This window comes from Hoplias malabaricus, chromosome 4 (assembly GCF_029633855.1).
Source record: "Hoplias malabaricus isolate fHopMal1 chromosome 4, fHopMal1.hap1, whole genome shotgun sequence".
Classification (NCBI taxonomy): Eukaryota; Metazoa; Chordata; class Actinopteri; order Characiformes; family Erythrinidae; genus Hoplias; species Hoplias malabaricus.
Genome location: NC_089803.1, coordinates 33,890,752 through 33,908,943, shown reverse-complemented (window position 1 = coordinate 33,908,943; position 18,192 = coordinate 33,890,752). Strand labels below are relative to the sequence as shown.

General features: G+C 38.2%; 2 protein-coding genes across 4 annotated transcripts in view; both read left to right on the top strand.

Moving 5' to 3' along the window:
* The first annotated feature begins 422 nt into the window (after positions 1 to 422).
* pclaf (PCNA clamp associated factor) lies at positions 423 to 2,091 on the top strand. Its single transcript, XM_066669673.1, has 4 exons — positions 423 to 581; positions 1,353 to 1,436; positions 1,609 to 1,780; positions 1,896 to 2,091. Exons 1-4 carry the CDS (start codon positions 536 to 538, stop codon positions 1,927 to 1,929), a joined length of 336 nt encoding a protein of 111 aa, XP_066525770.1. The 5' UTR covers positions 423 to 535; the 3' UTR covers positions 1,930 to 2,091.
* A 744-nt stretch (positions 2,092 to 2,835) lies between these two features.
* LOC136694130 (casein kinase I-like) overlaps positions 2,836 to 18,192 on the top strand; it is a 32,942-nt gene continuing 17,585 nt past the window's right edge. For all 3 annotated transcript variants that reach the window (XM_066667514.1, XM_066667513.1, XM_066667511.1), the window contains exons 1-4: positions 2,836 to 3,153; positions 12,530 to 12,870; positions 14,103 to 14,143; positions 15,937 to 16,006. In XM_066667514.1, the coding sequence (XP_066523611.1) occupies positions 12,693 to 12,870; positions 14,103 to 14,143; positions 15,937 to 16,006 (289 nt within the window). In that variant the 5' untranslated portion in view covers positions 2,836 to 3,153; positions 12,530 to 12,692. The remainder of the gene's footprint in view (positions 3,154 to 12,529; positions 12,871 to 14,102; positions 14,144 to 15,936; positions 16,007 to 18,192) is intronic.

The window sequence follows — 18,192 nt, the reverse complement described above, 5'->3', positions numbered from 1 at the left end:
AGCCTAATAATACTTGCTCTGTGGGGTTCCTGAGCATTGAAGAACAGGGTGAAAGTGTGCAAAGAATGTATGCAAAGCATCAGATGCACTACAGTCTATAACTCTAGAACTACAAAGGGCTCTTGTATGCTCAGTGGTGTTATGATCATGGACAGTGGGTGTAGAAATGTGGAGGCTGATCGATGTATGGCCAGTAGGGAATTGTACACGCATGGCTGAATTCCAAATGGAGTGTTTTGATTAAAATACGCGATTGATTTAAGTCCTATGTAGTGCACGTATTAAGCATGGAGCCGTTTGGGACAGAGCCTTATTGCGTGTTGACGATGTGGTTAGGTGCCCTATGGGAGCCAGAGGGGGGCGTGACCTCCGAGGGCGGGTAAAAAAAAAAATCAACTGACTTCGTGATTGGCTGAAAGAGGTTGGCCGTTCTCCGTTGTCTGGAGTTTTGGTCGGTTTTAAAAAGCGGGCGGGAAGGATCTGTCTCTCACTGTTATTTCCCCAGCAGCTCAGAAGCAGCGGAAAGTCGGAGAATATGGTCAGGACAAAAGCAGACAGCGTCCCTGGGGCCTACAGAAAAGGTAAAACTGGTCTGGAAGCATTAGTGTAGCGGTGATGTTAAGTCTATGGCCTTATTCTGTCGCGTGTGGCGGGCTGCGGGGAAGTCAGGTAGCGTTAGCTTAGCGGACAAATACTGACTAAGAGTAGCAAACCGAGTAGCGAGAAATATTGATTTTTCTGTTATTTATTAACCAGGAATGGGTGACCAGTTGCTTTGTTTATAAACTGTTAATTCAGCGACTTTCGGTTTCTCCACTCAGTTCCTGAAATGGCTAACATTAGCTGTAAGAGTAGCTCCCGCCAATATGGATGAATAGCTGAAAACACTGGTTAGACCAGACAGAAAGAGAGGGATAGGGAAACAGTCTCCGATTTACTTTATCGTTTAAGTATGCACATGAAAGACTAGACAAAAAATTAAATCAAAACGCAAGATAGTGGAATTTAACTTGTATCTACAGCCCAGTTCCTGATTTGAGCTTCGCATCAGTTCGGGAGGGCAACTGGCGTTCACGTTGACCTTTTGATATACATGTTTCGGACTTTAACTTCTTTGTCTCCGCATTCGCTGTGAATAAACTAATGTTAACACTTTAATTAGCAGCTGGGCTTTAAAGTATGTTGACACACGAAAATCAAGCCATTCCCAGTGGGCGTGAAAAAAATGGCGCCAGATCAGCAGCGATACTAGGCGCACAAAGTTCGACATGTCTTTAAATATCAGTCTTTTACAGTGATGTTTGTCGATAGTTTTGTGGATATTCGTCTAAAACTTTGTTGTTTGATTGTAGCGGTGGCTGCCTCAGCGCCCAGGAAATCATTGGGCGCCTCTAGCTCCAACTCCTCATGCAGCAGCCCTCAGTCAGGAACCCCCGGTGAGATCTCACTCTCTTTACCCTCCTCACTGCTCCATTACACGGGCTTTCACGTTGTGCTTTTTCAGCGTGGGTATCCCTCAGTGTTACCTTTTGCAAACGCACACCCTCTCACAGTAATCGAGAATAAAAGTCTTCATTCTCTTATCCCTTGGTTTCTCTCTTTTTGCAGCCAAAAATAAATATGCTGGAGGAAACCCAGTTTGTCCACGTCCGACTCCAACGTGGCAGAAGGGCATCGGGGACTTTTTTGGTGGCCCTAGCAGGAAACCAGAAAAAGAGAACCAGCACCCTTTGTCTGATGAGGAGGCTGGGGGCAGTGGCATCTCCAAAGCTCCCAGAAAGTAAGTCACCAGGTTCAGAAGCCTTAACTGCTTCTGTGGGTCAATGGAGTTTGTTTACCCTTTTAAAAAAAAAAAAGCTTAACTCTTGTCTCACTGCCTTTTTTCCCTCTTTCAGGTCCAGACCGATTTCAGATGATGAGGATGATTGAATTATTTTAATTGATGGCAGAATTTAATGGAATTTAATAGAATGCATTTAATGACCATTGCCCGTCCATGGCAGTATGAATTTTAGTGTAAATCTTTGTATATAATTTATTGCAATGCTCTTTGTCTTGTACAGAAGTTTAATAAAACCCTTTTTCAAGAAATGCATGTTTGGAAATGTTTATCTTGTCACACAATGGCATTCAGAAAGCAGCGCATGCAAATACTTTAAAGTACTAATGAATAATAATTTAAATCTCTGACTTGTAAAACAGGTACAATACTTCCGCATATGAGCGGTGTGTTTGTTTATCATGACAAGATGAACATAAGCAATGTTTCCTCTGTGTACTGGTTTGTAATGTATGATGTGAGCGTTGTCCTCAAGAGGGCACCAACAATATAATTCTAGTGCGCCCCCCCCAAAAATATATATATATAATGCACATATGCAGAGCTGGAAAATAGAGGACAGGTGGTTTGACAAAGTGATGAGTGAAGGGATATAGGGTAGGGTATAGTTGTGGGGTTTTCTCTCTTAAATTACCAATGTACCAGGGATTTAAGGGGGGGGGGTAGCCACATTAATTAAAAATATTAAATGCAATAATCGAGTTTTAATGGGCTCTAGCAGCCTTTGAGTTTGTAGAGGAAGCAACAGTGTCTAAAACAGTCTAACTGAAAGGACGGAAAAAATAAAGTATATATGAATATATAATTTGTCAGCTGTTATCTGACCACCACTTGCCTGCAGCTTTAAAAAAAAAAAAGTCTCCATCCTGCAAAGTTTTCTGACTGGGTCCGCAGGTTTATGACATGACACCCTTGCTATCTGATTCTGCCGGTGTGGGGTGGGTTTAGTCTTATCAAATTAATCCTGTTTCCATTCCCAGAGGAGACAAAGCAGGTTCTTCATTGGAGCCACAGAAATAGTGATAGATTCCAGAATTTCGTGAATCATTTTTAAAGCTTTAACTCTGTAACTGGAAATAGTTTATAAGAGCCTGGGTGACAGGGCTGTTGTCGGCGGTTAACGAAAACACGCCGATGTTACCCGGATGATCTCCATAGGCGGCGGTATTTCAGCACTGAGGACAAACCGACACACACGGCTCAGAGGCTGGGAGAGAGAAAAGCGTTTACTGGATTTATTTAACTTCTACAGGATTATAAAATGACTGTATCAGGAGCGGAGATGAAGAGAACAAAACGTCATTCTGCTTAGAGTAAGTATTTGTTTATATGTTCAATGAAACTCAGACGCTAACCTGAGTACGAAGCTGAAGTTGGGTCCTTATTCGCCCGATTCTTAGTCGAATTTGTCGTTCCACCTTAAACGTTGCTGCATTTATATTTTGTACCATTTAAGGTGGAACGGAAAATTAGAATAATATGCCAACTTGGCTTGATGGCTTGTTAGTGTGCTAACTTGTAAGCTAACCAAGACTGATAAAGGTATATCACTGATGGCGAAGAAAAAGAGTAATGGATGTTATCCTTATATTAGAGAGGGTTAGTTCACCTTTATATAACCATTTATATTTTTCTTTTTTTTCAGTGTGTTCGTGAATATATAGTGACAGTACGATGTGGAGAGTTTAGCAGAAAAGCTGCTCTCTGTTTAAGTGCGTTAATAATATCGTTAGGTTAGTGAGACCTGTGTTCAGGGAAGCAAGGCTTCATGACCATAGCTGGTTAAACAACATTTGTGTTTCCTCTTCGCGTCAAGTGAATCCGTGTAAATGTACGTTTCCACCAGACACCTACACTACACTCCAGTACATTGTACACTACACTAACAAAACACATACTGACATTACACTACCACACTACACTAACACAACACACACTGACATTACACTACTACACTACACTAACACAACACACACTGACATTACACTACTACACTACACTACCACAGTACAATAACACAACACACACTGACATTACACTACTACACTACACTAACACAACACACACTGACATTACACTACTACACTACACTAACACAACACACACTGACATTACACTACTACACTACACTAACACAACACACACTGACATTACACTACTACACTACACTAACACAACACACACTGACATTACACTACTACACTACACTAACACAACACACACTGACATTACACTACTACACTACACTAACACAACACACACTGACATTACACTACTACACTACACTAACACAACACACACTGACATTACACTACTACACTACACTAACACAACACACACTGACATTACAGTACCACACTACACTAACACAACACACACTGACATTACACTACTACACTACACTAACACAACACACACTGACATTACAGTACCACACTACACTACCACACTACACTAACACAACACACACTGACATTACACTACTACACTACACTACCACAGTACAATAACACAACACACACTGACATTACACTACTACACTACACTAACAAAACACATACTGACATTACACTACCACACTACACTAACACAACACACACTGACATTACACTACTACACTACACTAACACAACACACACTGACATTACACTACTACACTACACTAACACAACACACACTGACATTACACTACTACACTACACTAACACAACACACACTGACATTACACTACTACACTACACTAACACAACACATACTGACATTACACTACCACACTACACTAACACAACACACACTGACATTACACTACTACACTACACTAACACAACACACACTGACATTACACTACTACACTAACACAACACACACTGACATTACATTACTACACTACACTACCACAGTACAATAACACAACACACACTGACATTACACTACTACACTACACTAACACAACACACACTGACATTACACTACTACACTACACTACCACAGTACAATAACACAACACACACTGACATTACACTACTACACTACACTAACACAACACACACTGACATTACACTACTACACTACACTAACACAACACACACTGACATTACACTACTACACTACACTAACACAACACACACTGACATTACACTACTACACTACACTAACACAACACACACTGACATTACAGTACCACACTACACTAACACAACACACACTGACATTACACTACTACACTACACTAACACAACACACACTGACATTACACTACTACACTACACTAACACAACACACACTGACATTACACTACTACACTACACTACCACAGTACAATAACACAACACACACTGACATTACACTACTACACTACACTACCACAGTACAATAACACAACACACACTGACATTACACTACTACACTACACTAACAAAACACATACTGACATTACACTACCACACTACACTAACACAACACACACTGACATTACACTACTACACTACACTACCACAGTACAATAACACAACACACACTGACATTACACTACTACACTACACTACCACAGTACAATAACACAACACACACTGACATTACACTACTACACTACACTAACACAACACACACTGACATTACACTACTACACTACACTAACACAACACACACTGACATTACACTACCACACTACACTAACACAGTACACTAACACAACACACACTGACATTACACTACTACACTACACTAACACAACACACACTGACATTACACTACTACACTACACTACCACACTACACTAACACAACACACACTGACATTACACTACTACACTACACTACCACAGTACAATAACACAACACACACTGACATTACACTACTACACTACACTAACACAACACACACTGACATTACACTACTACACTACACTAACACAACACACACTGACATTACACTACTACACTACACTAACACAACACACACTGACATTACACTACCACACTACACTAACACAGTACAATAACACAACACATACTGACATTACACTACTACACTACACTAACACAGTACAATAACACAACACATCCTGACATTACACTACTACACTACACTAACACAACACACACTGACATTACACTACCACACTACACTAACACAGTACACTAACACAACACACACTGACATTACAGTACCACACTACACTACCACAGTACAATAACACAACACATCCTGAAATTACACTACTACACTACACTAACACAACACATCCTGACATTACACTACCACACTACACTAACACAACACACACTGACATTACACTACCACACTACACTAACACAACACACACTGACATTACACTGCCACACTTCACTACCACAGTACACTAATACAACACATACTGACATTACACTACCACAGTACACTAACACAACACATACTGACATTACATTATCACACTACACTAACACAACACATATTGACATTACACTACCACAGTACACTAACACAACACATACTGACATTACACTACCACACCACACTAACACAACACATATTGACATTACACTACCACAACACATACTGACATTACAGTACCACACTACACTAACACAATACATACTGACATTACACTACGGTAGTACACTAACACAATACATACTGACATTATACTACCACACTACACTAACACAACACATATTGACATTACACTACCACACCACACTACCAAAGTACACTGACACAATACATACTGACATTACAGTACCACACTACACTAACACAACACATACTGACATTACACTACCGTAGTACACTAACACAATACATACTGACATTATACTACCACACTACACTAACACAACACATATTGACATTACACTACCACAGTACACTACCACAACACATACTGACATTACAGTACCACACTACACTAACACAATACATACTTACATTACACTACCACACCACACTACACTACCAAAGTACACTGACACAATACATACTGACATTACAGTACCACAGTACACTAACACAACACATACTGACATTACACTATCACACTACACTAACACAACACATACTGACATTACACTATCACACTACACTCACACAACACATACTGACATTACACTACCACAGTACACTAACACAACACATACTGACATTACACTACCTCAACACATCCTGACATTACACTACTACACTACACTAACACAACACATCCTGACATTACACTACACTAACACAACACATACTGACATTACACTACCACACTACACTAACACAACACACACTGACATTACAGTACCACACTACACTACCACACTACACTAACACAACACATACTGACATTACACTACCGTAGTACACTAACACAACACATACTGACATTACATTATCACACTACACTAACACAACACATCCTGACATTACAGTACCACACTACACTAACACAACACATATTGACATTACACTACCACAGTACACTACCACAACACATACTGACATTACAGTACCACACTACACTAACACAACACATACTTACATTACACTACCACACCACACTACACTAACACAACACATACTGACATTACACTACCGTATTACACTAACACAACACATACTGACATTACATTATCACACTAGACTAACACAACACATACTGACATTATTCTACCACACTAACACAACACATACTGACATTATACTACCACACTAACATAACACATACTGACATTACAGTACAACACTTCCTGACATTACACTACCACACTAACACAACACACACTGACATTACACTACCACACTACATTAACACAACACATACTGACATTACACTATCACACTACACTAACACAACACATACTGACATTACAGTACAGCACTATTCAAAGCAATATATTATGCTACACTAACACAACACAATTTTATACTACACTACACACAAAACAATTTATACAGCAGTACCAAACTACCAAACTAACCATAACCCTAACAACCACACTACACTAACACATCCTGACATAATAGTACCGCTCTCCACTAATAAAATGCATCCTGACATTACACAACCACTGTACAATAACACATTACAACCTTACATTATAGTACCACACTACACTAACACAAAACAACTACACTAGTGTACACCTCCCCACACAAAACTATGGTGCACTAAACAACATTACGGTACATCACAAAACCAAACTACAACACACTACACTAACCTGCTCCATGGTACAACATACCACACTTCATTTTACTACACCACAATGCAGTATACTCCACTCCACTCCACTTGTCCAGTTTGGTGTGTCAAGCCAGTCAAGTCAGATTAATGTTTACTGCTGCATTTCTCACTTCCAGTCCCTTAAAATGTGTTCCAGGCTGTTTATAGTATTCTATGGGTTATATATTTAACTGACTGGTAATATTTCCTCAGACCTACACACTTTTTAATTATATTTTTCAACACTTTATTACAATTTGTTGAGGTAAATGTTTTTAAACTTAAAGTTTATCAAATGTTTATGCATACACAATTCATTCATTCATTCATTGTCTGTAAGCACTTATCCAGTTCAGGGTCACGGTGGGTCCAGAGCCTACCTGGAATCATTGGGCGCAAGGCCCTGGAGGGACACGCACACTCTCACATTTTCATACGCAATTATTGTATGAAATTTTAGGTGCATTTAAAATGCTAATAATTTGGTACTTGTTTATAGAATATACAGGATCAAAGTGGGACCTGTTTAGTAGAGCATGTTTTAAAAAATGTATAAATGTATTACATGGGTATTTTAAATATAGGACGCATAGGAATTTTAACACATAGGATTACAGAAGAGCTCTTTTTTATTAGATTAAAAAGTTTAATTAATTTTCTTTTGAAAACATGGCAGAGACATGAGATGGGGATTAATTGCATATTCATAAGTTTAGGATATGTGTACTGATTAAAGGAGAAAGTATGGGTACGCCTGAGTCATTTCTAAGGCATTAGGGTTACATAAAATATGTAATTTAATGAACAAATAATTTTTTTTATAGATTCATCAGCTGTATTATAATGTTAAAGACATTCTTATAGTCCCCCTATGATACTTTTGGGGAAAATGCCCCAATCTTTTGTTTGGAAGCAATTGTGGATTTTCCTGTGATCAAAGTTTTGCATTAGTTTGCCATAATGCCCAGAGATTATTGTGACCACCTCTACTACATAAAACGCCCAGTAGGTGATTGAGTTTGATGTAAAAGAGGAAAAGTGATTTATCTAACAGGTGAAGCGTGCAGTCAAGTATGAACGGAATCTGTTCTCTCAGATGGTTTGCCATTGAAATGACCTGAAGCTCACTGTGATTGGAGCCCTAGCTGAACCTTTTAAAGGTTTGAATAATACATGATCTCTCCCAGATTGAGTGTCTGTGTCTTGTATGATCTGTGAGCTGTGTGGTGGTGTGCTGCATGGCTGCCTCATGGCAGGGCTTATTTACCAGTTCTGATCAATGGTTCTGAGAATAGCTCTGCATCACTGCCCACCACCACGCTGACTAATGCCTGTGTTCTGCAGCCAGACGTAGAAAACCTAGACTTAGCTCAGAATTCTCCTTTTAATCTAGGTCTGTGTTGTTTAGTGAGATTGTATCATGCCTCAGTTCTTACACTGTTATAGTACTCACTACTACAGGACATGAAGTATAAAACTACTCTTCCCAGATTGCACTTAAGTTTTAATATCTGATCAGCAAAAAGTATGAATGAGGAATTTATAATTTGCTAAAGTGCAGCTCCCCTCAGTAATGCATAGATAATAGTTTTTGTAGCACCTTGATCATCTCTCAAGATATAATTTATAGGAAAATGGTCTAATTTGAATCCTTTGTGTCACCTGAAGCACAAACAAAAAACTATGACAGATATGTGTGCTACTGCTGAGGCCTTCACCTTTATGTAATGGGGAAGTGGAATGGACAATGGTGGGAAATGAGTTTGGATCTGAGGGTGATGGTTTAAAAAATCTTCTAACATGAATTATTAACACAGTGCTTAATGTAGTGCACATGTTGGAGACTTGATTTAATATTTAAAAGACATTAAATATGCATGGTAAACATGTTAAAAATAAAGCTTTTTTTGATGTTCATTTTTACTGTTGTAATACATCTGTGCAAAAATCCTTTCAGAAACACAGGAAACAGCTTCCGACATGTGTTTAACTTCGGAGTGAACTGGTATCCTGACTAGGCCAATATAATGACCAATATTTTTTAAAGTTAATTAGTTGTAAACTTGATATTTAAATTACAAAGATTTGAATCATTATAATGAAGTGATAATAGAAAGGGGCATATTTGACAGTGCGAAATTAAACTCTTTTATTGAACTAATCTGTGACCCAATCATTTCTACCTCTTCTGAATTGCATGAAATAGAGCAATATTCAGTCATGTTTCAAAACAATTATTAGCAAGGGGAATATGGCCCGATACCTTCCTGAAGCTTTCTAAAGTTCAACTTCATGTCTGCACCATGTATTTTCCATTTCTTGCATAGAGAGCACCAGAATTACGCTGCAGTGTCTCCCATTTTCAAGAATGGTGAAGCGTAGTTAAAGCACATTGGGAATTTTTAAGAAGAAAGGTGTAACAGAAATGTTTCAGAAAAGGCTTAAGTTAATACCACAGTAGAAATTCACTTATAGTATTGTACAGTCAGAAGCATTTGCAGTGCAGTAAATCTGCTCAGTCTAGACAAGAGGTTCTCATTTCCAGCACAGGGCACACATCACTGTATAGTTTTGACTGTGCCTGGCCTAAGAAGACATAATTAGGCTCAACTGTTCTCAAGCCCTTTGTAATTTAGGGAAAGGAGTTTTCCCACATTGCTGTGAGAACCTTAAATCAATGATATCTACATTGATTCTACAATAGAGACCTAAATGGCTCCCTATTTATGTTTTAGGGCAATATTGAGTATGAAGGTGTCTGAATCCTACAGTTGAATTTGAGTGTCATTTTTAGGGCAGTACAATCTCACACAAGGCACTCATAATTCATAGTAAGCAGTAGCACAATAAATGAGCTGAATGTGGACCAAAATGCATTGCAAGTTTGGACCAAAAAAAAAATATGTCCAAATTTACTTGTGTTTCTAGCGCTACTAAGTGAATTGAATTTTGCTTCAAATCCATGATTCAAGATTGCGCCGCAGACAGTGACACAGTCTAGGAGCTGACTGTGTGTGTGGCAGGAATATTTTATTTTATTTTTATTTTATTTTATTCTGTGGAATGTTGTCAATTCTGAGCAACTGGAATCAAATCCAGATTTCTTGTATGTGTGAGCAATAAAGCTCAATTCTGATTCAGACTACACAGCACAGTATTATGGGGAGGGATTGAATGAGGGATTAAGGAGCCATTTTGGTCACAGGCTGCATGTATGTATCCTAGCAGCAATAAATAAAACAGTGCAGCAAAAGATTTGCTCCTTTGTCTCAAAAACAGTGTGGTCTAAAGTTTGTGGATATGTGCTTATTCGCAGTGGACAATTTGCCCTTTTATATTACACATATTAGGGTAGCACGGAGGTGCAGCATTTATTGTCAGTGTCACACAGCTCCAGAACTCTGGGGTTATTGTTCTGAGTGACTGTGGGGAGTTTAGTGTGTTCTCCCCATGTCTCTGTGGGTTTCCTACACATCATCTGGTTTCCTTCCACAATCCAAAAACAGGCGTTGTTAATTGGATTGGTTGTGCGTGTCTATAGCTGCAAGTATGTGAGTGAATGTGTGACTGTGATGGACTGGTGTCCTGTCCAAAATGTGTTTGTGCCTATGCAACAAAAGAGTATACCTGCAGTAAATTATGTGTTAAAACCTGTATGAAAAAGGGTTAAAAAAAAAAAAAAATCCAGTGGTTTTCACTGTAGTCTCCAATAAGCAAACATTTTTCCTAGATACCCCCAGACAGGCATGTCTTGTTACTAAAAGAACGTAGAAATGGCTGTTAATTTAACTTAATTCTGTTACCATATAACTCCATACATTGTTGAAGAGCACTTCACCAGATTTTTCCAGATGTGATATGTACAGGTTTTCATTGGCTGTAAGCCATAATCATCATAATAGAAATAAATTCTTGAAATAGATCACTATTTGTAATGAATCTATAAAATGAGTTTCACTTTTTGAATTGAATTACTGCAATAACTTTACTTTTTGAGGATATTCTAATTTACTGAGATGCACCTGTAGTGGTATATAGAACTGAATAGACATTTTGCTTGAATTGGACATTCTAGTACCTAAAACTCCTACAGTAAATATGCCATCATATTCACCCCTACTCTGATGATGGTACAGTCCTTCCATTTTCTGTTCTCACTTCCACAGCATGCTAAAACAGAATCTTCTGGTAATGTCTACTTTGTAAAATAGAGTTATAACTTTTATTAGTTTGAAAGATTTTAAGGGTTGTAGGTCATAAAGAAAATGGTTGGTGTAATGCACTGATAGGGAAATTGTTTCTTGCTTTTCGATTATTGCTGTTGGATTAACTACTTCTAGATTTGTACCTTAAAAACAATAGCAGTGACACACTGATCCTACCATGATATGCCAGTTATATCAAAATATGTCTTTGCTAATTCTGAAACATATAGTGTGAACATGAGAATATGCTCATATCTTTCACTTTAACAATTTCCTCAGGTCAGCTGACACCCCCCCTCAGACCTTGAGCCACCCCCTGAGCCGTCAAGATGTTCCAGCTGTGAGAGGCTGCGTGTGGTTCCTGATCCCCCTGCCCATGCCCCCTGTCCCAGGCTGAGGCGCTCTCTCAGGGGCCTCTCTTGCGTCCTCAGTGCTCAGAGCCATGGAGCATACGCGGGAGAAAGAGGGTGAGCGGCCAGCTCGGAGCAGTAAGGCCGTTCAGGGGCGGAGTGCTCACTCACGCCCCTCTGGTTCTGGATCCTCTGGCGTGCTGATGGTTGGACCAAACTTCCGTGTGGGGAAGAAGATCGGGTGTGGAAATTTTGGGGAACTTAAGCTTGGTAATTTTCATCTCTACAGAATCAAAACACTTATTATACAATAAGAGCATATCTTTAGATGAGTAAATAAGGAATCATAAGCTAAGGGTAAATAAGATCATAAAAGCTGCATAAAGAAGTGATAAGGTTTTGATAAAGTTATTCTGCTCTTTTTGTTTTGGCAGTCAGCAGGCAGATTTCTGATGTGTAACACTCATTTATTAGCTGTAAGATTTTTTGTGAGAAATTTTATTAAGTTTACTTGAATTAGTAATAAACCTGTTTGTCTTGTTAGAATGTTACAGGAAATGTAGTAATGAAAGGAATCTTGTTTTGGAATGTGAAGTTAAAGCGGACGTGTACGATTGTGGCGTAATGCTGTTCTCTCTGGTTTATTTATGTTAAGAAGTTTTTTTTTTAACGTGGAACAGTATGTTTGAGGGAAAAAAATGTTGGCTGAGGTTTAACTTGTCTGTAATTTTTTATTCACTGTTTGAATTCCCACAAAAACCTTTGGTTGTTGCTGTCCAATCAAAAACATTCATCTCCAAAATGGTAAATTTAGGAAGGAAAAATTATTTTTTAAACATTGTATTCCAAATAATTTTGGAGTATTCTGTTCATCATGATATTTACACAGTGTGTGTTCAAATGATGTAGTAAACTAAAATTTGACAGAAATGGAGATATGTTTTTAATTGGACAGAGACTTGGACAGTAACTTGAGCTGTTTATTTTTTTTGTAGCATTTTGGTTGTAGCACTCCTGGAGACATTTGGAGACATTTCCACCTTAAGTAATGCAAAACAGCAAAAATAAATCAATTTTACCTACCAGTGGATCAGAAGTATCCTCATCTCGGTTCATGCTTTTAAATGTTTGGAGTTCTCTCCATTTTCTAAAATCTCCAGATGCTATTTCTCAACCATGAAAAGCAGGCAAACATACTGAAGAGTTAGCAAATCAGAGGAAACATCATCTGAATTTTATAAAAAGTATTTTTTTTATTAAATCACCTTTAACTGAACACACCTTATGTTAAATATGTCATTCCCTGTAATGGCATTATAAGTGATGAATGGGTTTTGTTTTCTGATATAATTCAATAGATTCAGTTCATCAGCTAACACACGAGAGAGTAGGAGAAATCTAGAATGCAACTGCTTTGTTCAGTATGAAACAAGACACTTTTTACAAAAGACAATATATATTCAGTCTCAGACATGACAGTGTCTCTTAATGTTTTCTTACAGGTAAGAACCTCTACACCAATGAATATGTGGCAATAAAACTGGTAAGTAATGTTTTCCTATGGTGAAATAGATACAAATATGAAATGTGTTGGAAAGGCATTACATCTTTAGTATCATATTCATGACCTTCTTGTACAAACCATGTTTCCAGAAAGTATGGAATTTTTTTTCTAAAACACATTAAAACAAGAATCTGCTATTTAAAAAAGAAAGTATTTTGAGTGTCTTCACTAAACGACTTTGTTCTATCACTAAACGACTATGTTGATAAAAAACATTTTAAGTTTAATGCCTACAACTCACTAAGAAAATTTGGGGCATGTTTACCACTGTGTGACATCATATTTCTTTTTAATTATACCTTTTAATACTTTTAGGAACTGAGGATACAAATTGTTAGTTTTGCAAGTGAATTTTTGCCCATTCCTACTTGATACAAAACTTCAGCAGCTCAGCAGTCTGTGGCTGCCTTTATCTAATTCTTCTCTTCTCGCCATAAAAGACACATTTGGACTGCAGGCAGATACATGCTCTCTTTGTATGTGAACGCATGCTGTTATAGCCCTTGCCGAGGGAGGCTTGACATTATCTTAATGGGATATCTGTGGACTAACAGGAAAAGATGTCGTCTGAATGGCAGCATATTTCTCTCTGAATTACCAGTATTTGACTCTGCATCAGGTATTTTGCAAATATGTTCACACACTTCATGCTGTGGACACTGATGCACTCCTTTACCATGAGATATGTTGCCTTTTGCACATTTTGGTGATGTCCCAAATTTTTTGAAAAAATGTTTGTAAATGCTTTAAAATTCGAATAGGTAATTTCATTCATTCAAATTAGGGGAACTTATACTGAGCTTTTAAGATTTAGTTTTTTTCAGACTAGTGGGTTTCAGAATGTAATTTAATTCATTCAAATATTTAGCACCACAAAAAAGTTGGCAAATATTTAGATTCTATTAATGGAATGTTTATTTAGAAATAAATCACTATGAATTAAGTTACTGCTCTTCATATCACTTTGAAAATACTCAATCAACGATGTGCCATATCATAGCTGAGGTTGGGGATGCCTGCAGCTTGTTTGTGTGTCTCTTTACATTGTCCTCTAAAGCACTTATTTTAATGTAGCCACTTGTCCCACTGCCAGACAAGTAAGGCATTTTTGTTGTGGACGCGTCATTCCACATGTATGTTAATTTTTTTTTATCATCCTTTAAAGTCAGCATACCTTTTCCATGCTTGATGGTCCAGAGAATTTAACAGCGTTATAGAATTGGGATTATCTTCTCTGTTGCCATATTCTCTATTTTGCGAAATGTTCACACCCATTGTCAACTTTTTTCAAAATCTTAGGCGTTTCCAGGTCACCCTTACTCCCAGGACATGTTTGTGCATTTAATTATAAAAACAGGCTCCATTATCTTACGTTAAGTTGTAATGTAACTTAAAGTGGAACTACTCAACTATTCAGCGAAAACCGAATCAATAGCCTTGACTACGTATTGTGGGCATTGCTTAGTAATATGAGGTAAATCATACAGATGATCATGCTTTTCTAAAGTAATCTGTTTTCTATATGTCATGCAGTTTGTTCATATAGAGTTATGTTGTAATGTAAGTTTGCAGGGAGTAATTTCTTTAAATATCCCAGCTCCAGTCCATCTTCTGCCCTACTCTGCCTGTCCAAAAGTTTAGTCAAAAGAGTGACCAGTGTGGATGGTAGTATTACGTCTGATAACTGCAGAATGAGGTCAGTCCAGAGTGTGATTTCAGCCTCAAAATGTCCTGGAAATCTAATGTTTATAGTGATTCTTTGTGTCACACAGGAGCCTGTTAAGTCAAGGGCACCACAGCTACATTTGGAGTACCGGTTCTATAAAACTCTAGGCAGCACAGGTAACAAGTATTTCCCATTTTGTTTCTCTGCCTTTATATGGGATCTTAAAAAGTCCTTATGTGGTGGTGATATTTGTGTTGACAGTGCTGACAAGCAATTGTCCACAAAGTTCCAGTGTGCATTGTGTGCCTGTTCAAACTTTAAAAGATTTTAAAAACTCTCCCGGCTTCAGTTTGGTTATTGATAACAGAAGGCCATGTTGTACCTAATGCAAAGCCTTTCAGCAGTGTACAGTCAAGATGGACTTTGCTTCCTTTTTTATTCTTACAGCTTTACATGGTATTTGACTTAAAGGTGACATTCAGGATTTCCATTAAGGGGAAAAAACACTTTTAATAAAATTCTGAGGAAGTTTTCTCACCTTTTGCTCACTCAACACCAGTCTAATGTGTTTATGAAATCTCAGTGATTGTAGATGGGTTAAAAAAAATAAAACAGTGTCTCTGTCCAGTATGTTAGACCTCCAAACTTTGATAAGCATGAACCGATATGAGGATATTTATCTTTTTCTGGTCCATAGATGGATAATAGGTGGACTTATAATTGCTGTAGATCGGGGATGTCCAAAACCCTCAAAGGGGGCTGAATCGGATCATATCAAAATTCTTAAGGGCCATTCTCTCTTTCCAAATATAGTTTTCATAAATTTTTTTATAACACTGCATTAAAAAAACACAAATTTACAAAACAATTTGTATTTATTAACTACTAAATTTAATTTTAGAGCATTAACTGCTGCAGGATATCAAAAGAGTTTAAAATCCAACATTTTACTGCAGATACTTCCATCTCTCTTGAAATCACTGGTTCCCAATGTCAACTTTGGGGTTTCTTTTGCTGCAGCCATCACCAAATGTCATTGTGTGTATTACTTTGCTGGCCCAGAGAAATGAATGGAGTTTAGTTTAATTCATTAACACAGTGGTGGAATATCCTGAACATTAGCGCACTGCTGCCATCGGGAAAAAGAAAAAACTGACAAGTGCCAGCAGGCCACTAATGATGTATTCTTTAAAGTGAAGCTGTGGGCCAATTAAAATCTTACAGTGGCCACCTTTGGCCTGAGGGCCAGACTTTTGACACCCCTGCTATAGATGGACCTGACTCTAAATTCGGGAGACCACTGACTGCAATAAAGTGAATGGAGAGCAAAAGTGCTACAAAACTAAACAACTCATTTAACAAATAAGTTTCAGTGGTAATTCATACATTGAATAATAATTAACAAGGTAAAATTCAGCCACCTATAAACAACAGTCTTACTTTTCCCCTCAAACATAACATTCCACCTATTAATTAGATAACCATATTCTTAGTTGGGGCGGCACGGTGGCGCAGCAGGAAGTGTCGCAGTCACACAGCTCTAGGGGCCTGGAGGTTGTGGGTTCGATTCCCGCTCCGGGTGACTGTCTGTGAGGAGTTGGTGTGTTCTCCCCGTGTCCGCGTGGGTTTCCTCCGGGTGCTCCGGTTTCCTCCCACAGTCCAAAAACACACGTTGCAGGTGGATTGGCGACTCAAAAAAAAAAAAATGTGTCCGTAGGTGTGAGTGTGTGAGTGAATGTGTGTGTGTGTCTGTGTTGCCCTGTGAAGGACTGGCGTCCCCTCCAGGGTGTATTCCCGCCTTCCCGCCCGATGATTCCAGGTAGGCTCTGGACCCCCCGCGACCCTAAAATTGGATAAGCGGTTACAGATAATGGATGGATGGATGGATATACTTAGTTACAGGTTTTCTGAACATAAACAAACCAGAGAGCAGCCTTTCCCCACAATCATAAATTTTTCTGTTAAAGACATTTTATAAAGTTGCAGGAAAATTGTTCCTTATCAAAGTAACATTTCTGCGCTTATAAATAGTGTACTTTGTCACATGAGCCTCAGATTATTTCAAGTTTATGTTGCATAATTTCCATTTCTTTTGATCAGTATCTTTTGGTCTATCTTTCTAAGTCAATATTTGAGTAGTATATTGTAAAATATTTTGAACAGAGCATACACCTATGCTGTATAAACACAGCCATTCCCCACCTAAACTGATAGAAACCTGGGATAATTAATCACTATCATCTAGTAAAAGTAGTGTATCATCTAGTAAAAGTAGTGTATCATTAGTAGTACAGCAGTAGCCTATATGTAAACTGTGTAGCGGAACTGCACTGTATTCCATGTCTGCTGTAAACAAATGCTA